Below are 14,738 nucleotides of genomic sequence, written 5' to 3'. Positions count from 1 at the left end.
TCCATGTAGGCACAAAACTGCCAACTGACCACGGTAGCCGGAGGCAAATCGACGGCAATGACGGTTTCCATACAAAAAATGTAGTTTGAGGGTGCCTCTAGGAAGATTTTCTGACGAGGGACGAAAATCAAATCTCGCTTAAAGTTCAGGGACGGTTTTCAGGTTTAACCCATGAATGAATGAATATATTGTATCTTAATCGGTAAGAATGCGATCTCCACGTGGATCCCTCTTTGACACGTGTCGCTTTGAAATGAGTCAAATGACCACTTGGGCAATTAATTCTCATAGTGGCCCACACCAAATAACATTGTTTTGTTATTGTGAAAAAGCTGATCATCGGAGAACGAAGCCAACTCTACCTCCCTCCACCTCTGTTCTTCTTACCTTTCCCGCATATCAGTCATCATCTTCATCTTCTTCCTCACGCTCTCGCTCTCTTTCTCCTCTCCAGCTGTTGAGGTATGTGAAATCGCTGACATCTTATCTTCTACTTTTTCGTGATTCAATCTCTCTGCGACTCTAATTTGTTTTCTATTCCAACTTTTCATCAAAATTGATTCGGATTTTTTAAAAGTACTTAGGGTTTCATCGCTCTTTCTTTGTTTTGCTTCTTGTTGATCCATCCATTTGAATTTCTATTGGATTGTTGAATTTATTGTTTTTGATTTTATCAATTTACTGTATATGGAGCGCCTTTGGAATTGATTGACAGAACGCGAAATGGTTTCATGAATCGTGTTAAATTGTTAATAGTTGGTTAGAATTTTGCTAAGAAAATAGCTACCGGACTTGGTTGAGCCTAGAGAATATTAATATCTAGTTAGGCAGAGGATTTTACCCATACAATTGATTAGAGAGGAATGGATTGCATTGAAGTGGTTGTTTTGGTATGAAACAAACTGATTATTAGTTTTTCTATGTACAAACCATTTGTTCTAATTATTAGTTAAACATTGCAGTATTTTCCCCCCCAAAATAAGTAGAGTAATGTTGCTACTTTCATTAAGTCTCTTCCAATGAGGGAAGAACATTGGACATGAAAGAGAAAGGATTTAAAAATCTGAATATTATTTCTTCTTGAATAATACTATAGCTGTGATTTACAATATATACATTGATTCTAATAAACGCTAATCTAGGATGTACAGGACTACAGGAAACAAATCTGTTCCAATTATAGAAGTTAAGAAATAAATCTGTCAAAAATATAAAAGGAATCATGGAGTCGCACTAAGAGAGGTCTTTTGGTCAATACGTAAGCCAATTGCCAACTGAACTGACATCCTGAAGGGACACATACATGTAACTACAAAATCATTTTTCAAACTTCTCTTTGATAGAGTGTCAATGTATCTCTTTGTGCTTTGTCCTGTCTTATTGATTCGAATTGTTTGCAATAATGATTGCAGATTAACAACTTTATCTAAACTTCGTATTTGATTTTGAGTTCATGTGTGAACTTCATTCATAATAGCTCTAATCTTTCCGTGCCATAGGTTGGAACTCTGTCTCTACACTTGATCTAGCAGCAATGTTTTGCTTTTTGCTTCTCTAAATAACTATACATAAGAACCCCGAGATGAATCTTCAAAAAAAAATGAAGCCAGCAACTCATTCTCTCTCTCTCTCTCTCTCTCTCTCTCTCTCTCTCTCTCTCTCTCTCTCTCTCTCTCTCTCTCTCTATAAACCTAACTCTATGAATACCATACTTATAACATGTCACACAATTTGGGGATCTTGGATACAAAGCTCTGGAGAAATAAAATTAGATATAAATCATGTCTAGGTGGATAAAATACAGGAATGGTTCAAGCATTATTTGTGATAGAAAGATTTCTCCAGAGCCAAAAAGAAACCTTTATCAGACAACCATAAAACCAACAATGCTTTATTGCCCTAACTGTTGGGCAATAATGCACTAACAAGAGCATAAGATTAGTGTTTCAAAGATGAAAATGTTATGTTGGATGAGGGGTTATATAGGAAAAGAGAAGATAAGCATTATGCATCAAAATGAAAGGACATGTAGCACTTATTAAGGAAAGATGGTAGAGTTGCACCAATGATGATTTTGATGTGACTGTTCATTATCAATGGGGTAGATTGATGCCTAAGTTTGTAGAGTATTAAAATATTAACACTGGAGGGAGTAAAATGGAACTCCTATATGTTTATTAATTTCAGTGTCATACTTAACCAGTCAACAATTCTGATTATTCTTTATGTTTATTATGTTCAATACATCTGGGAACTTCAGACATGTCAAGTGGATCTGTGAGACGGGTTTCTCGTGAAGATATCCAGCTGGTAAGCTGTAATCTTCATCATCGCCTTCTTCAATATATTTAATTGTTGCATTTCTGCTTGTAGCTTTTAAGTTTTTCAATCCAGCTATGAAATGAAAGGTTGAATATATAATTTATTTGCAGAAGATAGTTTCTTTAAGGCTTGGTGCGACTTAGATGAATATTTAACTATGCCAATGCTAGTCTTCATATCATATTATATTATGATGCTTAGTTTGACTAGCTCAAATTTGCTATTCAACATTTATACACTGCATATGATGAATTCCTTGTTTATTTTTTATATAGTACTAGTTGGAAATGTGATTAAATCGCATCAAATTATCGATGTTGCAGCTACCTCTTTCTGTACCATTGCTCAAGAACTCCTAAGATATTATCCCTTCCCCCTAGTATCAATTTTTTTGTTGATGAATTCCCCTTAGTATCTAATAAAGCAGAAATATATAACTGTTCCATAAACTTCCATTTAGCAGTTATATCGTAGTTACTAAATTAAATCCTATCATGGCGATAATTAAAACTAGGTCCTATATTTCGTAGAATATCTTTCCATATAATGGGCCGTGGGTGTTAAGAGTCAAGGTTACGAGTTTGACATAGATCATTGATAGTTATGGACCTGGCCTAGATGTACTTATCCTTCGTACTTTGTACTACTCATTGTACTTTACTCTTAACTTAATACTATATATATTATATATTAGGGAGGCTGCACCTATGTAACCCAATACAGAGAGTACAATTAAAAACTAAGTGACAGCAGTTATAACAAACTAACAGCATTAACAACTCTTTAAAAGAGATATAATTTATAACAGAACCAAGACTATACTTAAATATTACTCTACACTAATTAAACTATATACACTAATGATATATTACATCCATTCCTTTCTCCTCTTTCTACAAAATTTGCTTAGTACAGTTCTAGAATGACAGACTGCACTATCAACTTTCTCACTTACTTAAAAAGTGCTACATATGTAGTATGTACTCATTTTCAGTAAGAAAGAAAAGGAAGAATTCATCCTAGAACCTAGGGAAGCTTGGCCATTTATTCATTTCTAGAAAATGATAAGACACTAGTGATTTTGACCTTTGACCGCTGATCCCTGAAATTATTCAGTTATTATTTATGTACTGAACACTAATAAAATTTATAAATTTGAATCATTTATTGGAGTATGGAATAGGAAGAATGGGATATCAACAAGGGAATATAAAAATTCAGTATTTGTGTGGATTGATTATCTCTTCTATTTAGGTAATAACATGATCTTGTTAAATGGGGATTTGCTTAATTTTATGGAGACTGTAGTTTTAATTGGGACTACTTGGCTGTCAAGTTGGGTAATTATTAAGACTAGTTTTCATATTTATGGACTGCTGTTGTGTACTTTGATTTTATAGCTGCACATCGTTTCCTCCAGATCTCTTCGTTGATCCCTCTACAGTTGTTTACTTGTTTTCATCTTACAGTGACCATGTTTCTTGTTTATTTCTATCATTCCAGGTGCAAAATCTCATAGAACGATATCTGCAATTATACATGAACCCAAAAGAAGTTGTGGAAACGCTACTAGTGGAAGCCAAAATCGAGCCTGGTTTTACAGAACTTGGTAATAACTTTTGTTCAGTGTTTTTTTTTCCCACACACATGCACGCATACATACGGACAACCACACAGTTCATACCAGATTTATTTCTACTTTCATGGTCATGGTTCTCAACCTGTAAATTTGTGGTTCAGCACTAAGGTAATCTGTAAATTAATTATGTTTTGTTCTCTTTGCCTTGCATGTGTCGTGGATAGCATTGTATTTACGATGGCGTCTCTCTGATGCTGCAACATGCATTTTATGGAAACTTCCATTTCTACATGCCTTGGGATTTAAAGTTCTGCATGTTTTGACTCCTGTTTCAAGAATAACTTTTCCTCCCTCCTATTGCCTTTTGTCCTTCCACTTATTTAATATTTTTTCTTATTCTAAACAAAAAAAAAAATCAGATAGCTGAATGCCATAGATCTAAACAAATGAAACAATGTGAATGCGTTGGAAATAGGTATGTCAACAAATTTACAATCAAGGAGTCCAATTTCCTCCAGAAGTGAGAGATAGGATACCTATATTCGATTGGGTCATTTTAATCCCAATAAACTATTATAGTAGACGGAGATTCTTAGTTTGGAAATGCCAAACAAGTATATCTTGAACTCCTCAATGCCTTTGTGATCATCACCAGTATTGAAGATAGACACTTGTGAATTTTCAAACATAATTTTCTTTTTGGATATACCCTTGTGAGTTTCCAAGTCAAGTCAATGAAGACTCCACAAGTTTATGTACACTCTGGAGCCTGGAAATTTTGCACATTGTGTCCAGTATTTTGTAAAAAAATTCCGATCTCTGTATCCATGTTAGATTGTGTGTCTTGTGTCATATATATACTTTCAAGCTGAAAGGGACCAAGCACCACATATAGACAGTCTGTTTGTCTGAAACATTACATATCTAAACATGCATTTCTTTGTGCACACACCAGAATGAAGTATTGTTTTGCTTGATATATTGTCCATAGAATGCTGTCGGAAGCCTCTAGAAATTGCTAGTGGTTTTGAAGATTGCAACATTTCATCTCACTTCTTGATAGTTACAAATTTGGTCGCTGTTGTTTTTGATTGACTTGATGAACTCTGCGTTTATTGAAATGAAAACCCAACGAAATTCTGATCGCTGTATTACACTTTCATTTACTAATCACGTCTTATTTTCTTTATCTAATTTTGATCAATGGTTTAAATGAAAACATGCCAGACATAGAAACTTCTAGTATTTTCACCATGTAAATTTTAATTCGCTTATCAAAAAAAATGTAAATTTTAATTCATATTTGCAGGTTTTCAAAATCATTCAGGTTCAGCTAGTTTGCTCTTGCTGTAATTAGTTTGTAGTTATAACCATTTAATATATAGACTTCCATCACAAGAAAAATAAGTAACTATTACAAAATAATAAGAAACTTGGGTGCTTCGCAATACATAAACTACATGTCGTACTTAGCTGCTGTTGAATTATAAATTTCATACATGGTCATTGTAATTTTGCTATTGGCATTTAGGAAAGCCAAAGAAGTACATTCCTAATCGGGTCAACAACCTATGTTTTGGCTTTTGAACTTGCATAAAGGGTATATTGTTATGCGGGGTAAAATTTTGTTTTGATCTACGGCTAATATTGAAATTTCTCTTTATTAGAGTACACTATGTAACGTGTAAGAGAAGCTACTGTTAGTTAGCTTGCTGACTGTGTATGCAGTCAGTTATAGGGTTAGTTAGTGTTAGCTGTCATAGTTAGTTATGCTGAGCTGTCATAACAGCTGTCATAACAGAATCAGTTAGGATTGTTAGCTTGATCAACAAGCTAAGTGCTCTTCTATAAATACTGATGTAATCTCTTGAATCTGAAGCTTTTACAAATCAATGTTAATCAGTTTTCTCATTTACAGTTTTCAACATGGTATCAGAGCAGGGTACGATCCTTGAGGTCTCTCTTCTCAAATTTTTCTTCTTCATTTTCTTCACCATGGCTGAAGAAGCTCCTGAGATTCCGATTCCCGTTCCAGTTGCAGTGGCTCAACCACAGTTGAGTTCCTCAACTCTTGTTCACAAGCTTTCACTGAAGCTTGATGATACGAATTTCCTTTCATGGAAGCAGCATGTGGAAGGGATCGTTCGTACGCATCGATTGCAGAGTTATCTTGCTCGTCCTGAGATTCCACCACGATTTCTCAGTGAAGAAGATCGTGTGAATGCAGTGGAGAATCCTGCATATCAAATCTGGGAGCAGCAAGACTCTGCTCTGTTCACGTGGTTACTCTCGTCTCTTTCGCCATCGGTGCTTCCTACGGTGGTGAACTGTTCTCAGTCGTGGCAAGTGTGGGAGGCAGTGCTCGATTTCTTCCAAGCACACTCTCTCGCACAGTCAACGCAATTGCGATCTGAAATTCGATCCATCTCCAAGGGATCGAAGTCGTGTTCCGAGTATCTCAAACGTATCAAGTCGATCGTTAATGCGTTGATCACTATTGGAGATCCAATCTCCTATCGTGAACAATTGGAAGCAATTTTTGATGGTTTGCCAGAGGATTACAGTCATCTCCAAACGATTGTCTATAATCGTGAAACACCGAGTTCAATCTCGCAGATCGAAGCAATGATTATCGCGCATGAAGCGCGGCTAGATCGCGCTCGATCTCGTCAGGTTACTGCGAATCCTCCATCGGCGCTGCTGACGCAGGCTTCGCCGCCGCCAGCGACGCAACCTCCATCGTCGGCGCCGTCGCCGGTGCCTTCTGAGGCAAATTATGCTTCCAGTTCCGTCGATTCTTCCTATGAGGAGCGCTCCTTTGATGAGCGCGGTGATGAGCGCAGTGGTTTCTCTGATTCGCGTGGTCGTGGTGGTTATAATGGACGTGGCGGAGGCAACAACTCTCGCGGTGGCTACAATGGACGTGGCGGAGGCAGAGGCAACAATCGCAGTGTGCAATGTCAGATCTGCAAGAAGTATGGTCATGATGCCAGTATCTGCTATCATCGTGCATCTTCCACTCCTTCTATTGGCATGTCTGGCATGAACTCAGGCTATGGAATGCAATTTCCTAATTTCCCTATGGTTCCTATGCCTCAGTTTGGTTTCTCTCCTTACTGTGGTTCTCCTCAATTTGGAAATCCAACTCAGTTTGGACAACAACAATACTCTGGACCTGGTTCCTCTTTTCCAGGATTTCCTTTTGGTCCTCAGCAGTTTGGTTTTCATCCTTTTGCTGGTACACCTTGGAATAATTCATCCTCTTCTCAGTTCACAAGTGTAGGGCACAGACCTGGAAATTACAATGCAAGACCACCTCAAGCTATGATCACAGGTTCATCACAAGCAGGAGGCTCTTCTGCCTCAGCAAATCTGAGCACTTGGTTCCCTGATTCTGGTGCAACTCACCATGTGACTAATGATGCATCAGTTGTCTCAGATAGTGTTTCTCTTGCTGGTAATGATCACATCTTCATGGGGAATGGACAAGGTTTGCCAATCCTCTCTATAGGATCTGCTTCCTTTCCCTCTCCCTATCATACTAACACCACACTCACTCTCAAAAATCTGCTTTTAGTTCCTGATATAACCAAAAATCTGGTTAGTGTGAGTAAATTTGCAAGCGATAATAATGTTTACTTTGAGTTTCACTCCTCTTTTTGTGTTGTGAAATGTCAGGTCACATCTAGGGTTCTTCTTAAAGGTCATGTTGGTCCAGATGGCTTGTATGTCTTTGAAGGCATGCACACTCCTTCTCTTTCCAAGAGATCTTCTGTTCAAGTTCCAAGTTCCTTGCCTCCAGTTGCTGTTTCAGATTCAGTTTCTGCCTTGTCAGCTGTTTTCCCTAGTTCTACTATTCCTAGTTCTAGTAATAAATCATCTACTATTGTATGCCCAACCTCTTATGGTTTATGGCATTCTAGACTAGGACATCCTCATCATGAGGCTTTGCATTCAGCTCTCAATAGTTGTAATATTCCAGTACCTAATAGAGCAAAATTTACAGTTTGTTCAGCTTGTTGTCTCTCTAAATCACATAGACTACCTTCTCATTCTTCTAGTACTGTTTATCATTCTCCTTTGGAACTTGTGTTTGCTGATTTATGGGGACCAGCTTCCATTGAGTCCTCTTGTGGATTTTCATACTTTCTTACTTGTGTTGATGCCTATTCTCGCTTTACTTGGATTTTTCCCATTAAGAAGAAGTCTGATACATGTTCTGTTTTCCTTCAGTTTCAAGCCATGGTTGAGTTAAAATTCAGTTTAAAACTTAAATCAGTTCAAACTGATAATGGAACAGAATTTAAGCCTTTAACACCCTATTTCACTAAGTTAGGGATTGTTCATAGGCTTACTTGTCCCTACACACATCATCAAAATGGTAGTGTAGAGCGCAAGCATCGCCATATAATTGAAACAGGTCTTTCCTTGCTAGCACATGCTCATTTGCCATATCAGTTTTGGGATCATGCTTTCCTTGCAGCTGTGTTTCTCATCAACAGATTGCCTACCTCAGTTTTTGGGCAATGTTAGTCCTTACTTTAAGCTCTTCAAGGTGCAACCTGATTATAAGCTTCTCAAGGTCTTTGGCTGTGCTTGTTATCCACATCTCAGACCTTATACTCACTCCAAGTTGTCTTTGAGATCCAAGCTTTGTGTGTTTATTGGATACTCTTCTACACATCAGGGTTACAAGTGCATGGACAATGAAGGCAAGATATACATCTCCAAGGATGTCATTTTTGATGAGTTTACATACCCCTATCATGCACTGTTTAATCCTAATGAGAGTGCAACTTCTGGACAAGGATTGTCTTCTGTTATTCCTCTCATACCTGCTGCTGCACACATTCAGCAACCTAATACTGCTGCTGCTATTTCTGCACCTTCTCCTGAGCACAATGCAGACAGTGTTTCTTCTGTCCAGCAGCAGCCCATGCATTCTCCCTTGCCCTCAGCTTCTTCTGGTTCAGCAGCCCAAGGACATCAGTCATCTACATCTTCTTCTGCTGGTTCTGTTCCTCAACCAGTTGGGAATGTTCACCCTATGCAGACAAGGGCCAAGTCTGGCATTGTCATGCCTAGATTGTTCCCCACCTTGCTTCTTACTCAGGCAGAACCAACAACTACCAAACAGGCTCTTAAGGATCCCAAATGGCAAACTGCAATGCAGGCAGAATATGATGCTTTGATGGCTAATGGTACCTGGACTTTAGTCCCTCTTCCTAAGGATAGGAAGCCTATTGGATGCAAATGGGTATTTAGAATTAAAGAGAATGCAGATGGAACCATTAATAGGTATAAAGCTAGGCTTGTTGCCAAAGGATATCATCAAGTTAAAGGCTTTGACTATTCAGAAACGTTTTCACCAGTGGTCAAACCTATTACAATCAGACTTATTCTCACTTTGGCCATCACCAAGCAGTGGCATATTCACCAATTAGATGTGAATAATGCCTTTCTTAATGGAGCTCTCCAAGAGGAGGTTTATATGACTCAACCTACTGGTTTTCAGAATTCAGATACTACACTTGTGTGCAAGCTACACAAAGCTCTCTATGGCCTCAAACAGGCCCCTAGAGCATGGTTTGAAAGGTTAAAGTCAGCCTTAGTTAAGTATGGGTTCACACCTAGCAAGTGTGATCCATCCTTGTTTACTTTTTACATAAAAGGTTCAGTCATATACATTCTTGTTTATGTGGATGATATCATCATTACTGGCAATTCTCTGCCTTTGGTACAGCAAGTAGTGCAGAATCTTGACTCTGAATTTTCTCTGAAGCAACTGGGTCAGCTTGATTATTTTCTTGGAGTTCAGGTTCATCACTTGAAAGATAGGTCCTTGCTTTTAACTCAAACCAAGTACATACATGATTTACTTGAAAGAGCTGAAATGGGGGAAGCAAAGGGTATTTCTACTCCTATGATTGGTGGTGCCAAGTTGAGCAAGTATGGATCTGATTATTTTGCAGATCCAACCTTGTACAGGTCCATTGTTGGTGCCCTGCAGTATGCTACTCTCACAAGGCCAGAAATCAGTTTTGCTGTGAATAAAGTTTGCCAGTTTCTTAGCCAGCCCTTAGAAGATCATTGGAAGGCTGTCAAACGTATTTTAAGGTATCTTAAGGGTACTATTCATCATGGTCTTCACCTCAATCCTTGTTCCTTGTCCTCTACAGTTCCTCTTGTTGCATTTTGTGATGCTGATTGGGGTTCTGACCCTGATGACAGAAGGTCCACCTCAGGATCTTGTGTGTTTTTTGGTCCTAACTTGGTGTCTTGGAGTTCCAAAAAGCAAACCTTAGTTGCTAGGTCCAGTACTGAGGCTGAATACAGGAGCCTTGCCAATACTTCTGCTGAGTTACTTTGGATACAATCTTTGTTGCAAGAGCTCAAGGTCCCCTTTTCTTCTCCTAGAGTTTTCTGTGACAACATGGGGGCTGTGGCTTTAACACACAACCCTGTTCTGCACACCAGAACAAAGCATATGGAGCTTGATATCTTTTTTGTCAGGGAAAAGGTGCTGAATGGCTCTCTCTTTGTTCACCATATTCCTTCTGAAGACCAGCTTGCAGATATTTTTACCAAGGCTCTTTCTCCAACCCGGTTTGAGCTTCTTCGTTCCAAACTCCATGTGGCTGAGAAAATCCTTTCCTCACCACCTTGAGTTTGAGGGGGTCTATTAGAGTACACTATGTAACGTGTAAGAGAAGCTACTGTTAGTTAGCTTGCTGACTGTGTATGCAGTCAGTTATAGGGTTAGTTAGTGTTAGCTGTCATAGTTAGTTATGCTGAGCTGTCATAACAGCTGTCATAACAGAATCAGTTAGGATTGTTAGCTTGATCAACAAGCTAAGTGCTCTTCTATAAATACTGATGTAATCTCTTGAATCTGAAGCTTTTACAAATCAATGTTAATCAGTTTTCTCATTTACAGTTTTCAACACTCTTTAGTGCTAGGAATTGGGTATTTGAGTCCAAAGTACATAATTACGTTGTCAACCATGATTTAATTTTCTCTTTGGGTGTTTCAGTTTGGCAAAAGCTTGAAGAAGAGAATCAAGAATTCTTCAAGGCTTACTATTTAAGGTTGCTAGTGAAGGAGCAAATAACAGAGTTCAACAGGTTGCTGAAGCAACATGCCGAGCTAAGTCAGTTACAATCAGCTGCAGTTGCTTCACTACCTAACTCTAATGGTTCGCATATTCCTCCATGTAAGTCCATATCATTTCCTTGGACTTTCTATCCCTTTTGAGTGGACTTCTTTTTACTTTTTCCAGCCTTTTGAAAGTTCTTTTTGATTTTAGGGTCTCGTCTGACTCATTAGTCCTTTTCTTCCTCAGCCAACCCTCTCCTTCCCCTTCCATAACACACTATAAATTTCCTAGATGAATTGGAGGGAGTTAATTGCGTTTTTTTATTTATAAATTGTATTGAAAGTGGAGAAGTAAGTGGAAGCTCAAATTACAACTTTATGGTCTATACCCTCCTGCTTGTCTTGTCTCAGATTGAGTATTTAGTTCAGTTATGTTGCAATTCAAAAAATTGGTTTCTCTACTGTTTACCTTGTCTCACAAAATCTTAACATTGAGCGTGATGGGAATGATTGAAATCCCACATGAGTGCATTTTGTTTTAACTTCTTTGAAATTTCTGTTAAGTTTCCCTTTACCTACTCTGCTGCAACTTTTAAGAAAGTAAATTGGGTGGACTTGGTCTTTGCCTTCTCTCTTTGAGATGCAAAATAGGTGGGTATTTGTTGAAGAGAACAATTATCAGTCTTCTTAAGATAAAAACAGTTTTCAAGGAGCTTGAACACTATGATAAGTTATTCTATTTTTTATAGACGTTGGTAATTTGCTTTCATTCTGAAAATAGCCCGTACTCTTCTAGAGATAATGATAAGGTGGAGAGTGATTGAATAGATATACAGAAGTGTTGAATTTAGTTGCCTGCTTCAATTACTTGTTATTTTTATGCACTTGTGTCACTTTTGTTAACAGTATCCCAGAACCCATCGTGCTATGCTGTTGAGCAAGGCAGTGCAACTGCGAAGCCAGAAAATGTGCAACATGCTGTTGACTCCAGACTACATAATATGTTTAGTAATGATGTGTCATCGCTCAACACTAGTATGCATGCTGTGGTTGAGATGTCTGCTCATGCAAACAGGATTGCCAGTCCTTCAAGCATGCGTTCAGCTCAAAGCTCAAGTATGGGTTTGATACAAGGGATTAATGGGGGGATGATCAAATCGGAACCTGGATATTCAGGTAGTCCTTCATACATTTTTGGTCCTGATAGCACTGTCCTGGATGCATGCCCAACTATTGGTGATGGAACGGTTACATCATTCACTAGTGTAAACTCAAACTCTCATTCTATGAATGGGGCCCTCCTGGATCTAGACATTTCTTCATTTGGAGTTTTGGGGCAGATTTCTAGAAATCTCAGCCTTTCAGATCTGACTGCTGATTTTTCTCAGAGCTCTGGTATGTTCTCTCTCCTGTTCATCATTGCTTTCTATATACTTGCTTGCTTGATGGTAATGTGTAAAAGGATGGTCCCTTACTCCCTTATGATTCATGATGATTGTTTGAAGTTTGTGCCTAGCTTTTTTTTTTTTGATAAGCAATGAATTATATATTTAAAATGAAGTACAAGAGGTACTTCAACCCAATACAAGTAGAAGAAAATAAAGCATAAATTTACAGCAGCTTAAAATGTTTCTACTGCTAGTGATTTCCCTCCATCACCTTGGAGAAGAGACTTTAGAAAAAATGCCTCATTAAAAGCTTACTAGGAAAAACCCCTTGGGATCAAAACCTAGTGAAGGAAAAAGAGTACAAATTTTCCAAAAGCTACAATTAGTCTCCAAGGGGTACTAGAAACAAAATCAGAGGACTGAAAGACCATACAACCAAGGAACCATCGCCCATTCCAAATCAGCCAAGAACCCCTACTACTTGCACCCTTCAACACTAGTCTGAATTATTAATTAAGCACATTATGTTATACTTCACCACATGAAAGCACCTCTCCTTTGATAACATAGCAGCAGCAAGTCCCACGAGTCATATCATAATTTCACAAAGCTCTGCATGCTTGGGGTCTGAGATGGGGTCCGATCATTTGGTTTATTAGCGGTAATTTTTTGTTTTTTGTTTTTCAGACATAATGGAGAGCTATCCAAGGTGTCCCTACCTGGCTACTAATGAGAACTTCCTTGAAAGTTGAGAACAAGGTTAGAAAGCACTACCCCAAAACTCCCGCCCCGCACAGAGAGAGAGAAATTTTGACATTAGTATTATTATGGACTTCCACATATTAAATGCATTACTCAATGTTTAATTATCAATAACATTGAGGTACATTCTTTCTCTTTTGTTATAAGGGATCCTGTTATCTAAACTAAAGCTAGCTGCTATAAGGCAGAAATAATAAATAAATACATAACAGATTTTATTGAAAACAAGTGCGGCTTCAAACCTCTCTATGGTTCCATTACAATTGCATACAACACATGAAATTGTTTAGGTCATACACTTAATAATAATTGTTTCTTTTTTGCATGCAGGTTGAACAGCTTACTTAGAACGAACTGCTTGTAAATAGAAGTTTAGAAAGAGATTTTCAAATTCCAGCTCTTCGGTGCACAATGTATAGGAGCTCATTAGCCTCAAACTGTAGTGATAGGAAGTGAAATTTGGAAGGGTTTTCCTGGTCTTAATAAATAATAAATCCTCTTCGTTTATTTTCGCGCTTGTTCTCCCCCTATATTTCTGGTCTTATTTTTCTTTGTTAGATACTTTACTTGCTCTAGTGTGTTTTGATGATTTTATATTTCTGATTCTATTGTCCTTTGTCAGATGCTTTACTTGCGTTACTGTGTTTTGATGATTTTAATTATTGGTTTAGTCTGCGTGAAACTACTTTTATGAAGATTTACCTGGTAAAACTAACAATCATTAAAGAATTCAGGGAACTCGATGAAATTATTGAACTTTTATTAAACCTTACTGGTTCCATCATTCTGTTTAGAGGTTGGTTGATGCCTGCTTCAACCTTTTTTTTTTAAATTTGGAGGGCTTCAGCCCATGCTTCAATTTTTTTTTTGTTGAAGATGTTTCTATCTCAGAGTATCTCTTTATATGCACCATGCTTTCTATTGGTGTTTTTATTTTCAAAGTTGATATAGTTACGTTGGCATCCAAAAATTTGTAGCGGAAATTTGGCGGTCGAAAAAAAAAAAGACCGTATAGGTTTAGCCATTGGAAAAATAACAAAATCTATAATCATTGTAGTTGGTACAATAAAGTGAATCTGCCGAGTACAGGAGCTCAAACGGACAAGAAAAAAGCTTACAGGGTCTTGCACACTAACCAAGTGGTTTTGTTACTTATTAATAGAGAATGTGGTTGCTCATTATGATTGTTCTTAACAGTTGAGAATGAGGTTTCTCACTACGAAACCGTCTTCAACCTCTTAATAACAATTACTAAGGTTGTTCTTGTTAGAGGAGAGTTGTGAAGAGAGATTTGGAGAAGAGAGTTAGAGTGGAGACCATATTTTTCTCCGTGTTTGGTTTGCACGTATATAAGAGAGAAATGTGATATAAGGTGGGTCACGTCTACTTCTAATGGTCTTGTCAAAATGAGAAAAAAAGGGAGAGAGAGCATCAATTTTTTCTTGGACTATAATGTCCTCGCAAATAAAATTAATAAAATAATTTGAAATTTTAAAAAATATACTATGTAAGTGATTTTTTTTTACATCAGAAATATAAACTAGAGCCCTCCAGGATTGATCCTGTACTTCTCCTCCCCAACCTATTTGGC

General features: G+C 37.7%; 1 protein-coding gene across 4 annotated transcripts; it reads left to right on the top strand.

The window, feature by feature from the left end:
- Window positions 1–287: 287 nt before the first annotated feature.
- Window positions 288–13,768, top strand: LOC130717794 (uncharacterized). 4 transcript variants are annotated; one of them, XM_057568157.1, is made up of 7 exons: window positions 288–462; window positions 2,261–2,310; window positions 3,826–3,931; window positions 10,936–11,115; window positions 11,904–12,392; window positions 13,073–13,144; window positions 13,478–13,654. In XM_057568157.1, the coding sequence occupies exons 2-6, from the start codon at window positions 2,263–2,265 to the stop codon at window positions 13,135–13,137; spliced, it is 888 nt and encodes a 295-aa protein (XP_057424140.1). In that variant the 5' UTR covers window positions 288–462; window positions 2,261–2,262; the 3' UTR covers window positions 13,138–13,144; window positions 13,478–13,654. The 4 variants fall into 4 exon arrangements, with proteins under 4 accessions (XP_057424140.1, XP_057424142.1, XP_057424141.1 ...); XM_057568159.1 differs by lacking the exon at window positions 10,936–11,115 and having other exon boundaries at window positions 304–462; XM_057568158.1 differs by lacking the exon at window positions 13,073–13,144 and having other exon boundaries at window positions 304–462.
- The last annotated feature ends 970 nt before the right edge of the window (window positions 13,769–14,738 follow it).

This window comes from Lotus japonicus, chromosome 5 (genome assembly GCF_012489685.1).
Source record: "Lotus japonicus ecotype B-129 chromosome 5, LjGifu_v1.2".
NCBI lineage: Eukaryota > Viridiplantae > Streptophyta > Magnoliopsida > Fabales > Fabaceae > Lotus > Lotus japonicus.
This window is presented reverse-complemented; position numbering and strand designations above follow the sequence as displayed.

What these genes read in the sequence shown, in the direction of transcription:
- LOC130717794 (XM_057568157.1), top strand. Translation starts at nt 2,263, where the DNA reads ATGTCAAGTGGATCTGTGAGACGGGTTTCTCGTGAAGATATCCAGCTG. An exon ending in GCCTGGTTTTACAGAACTTG is followed by an intron (nt 3,932 to 10,935) that starts GTAATAACTTTT and finishes TGGGTGTTTCAG; the next exon opens with TTTGGCAAAAGCTTGAAGAA. An exon ending in TGATTTTTCTCAGAGCTCTG is followed by an intron (nt 12,393 to 13,072) that starts GTATGTTCTCTC and finishes TTTGTTTTTCAG; the next exon opens with ACATAATGGAGAGCTATCCA.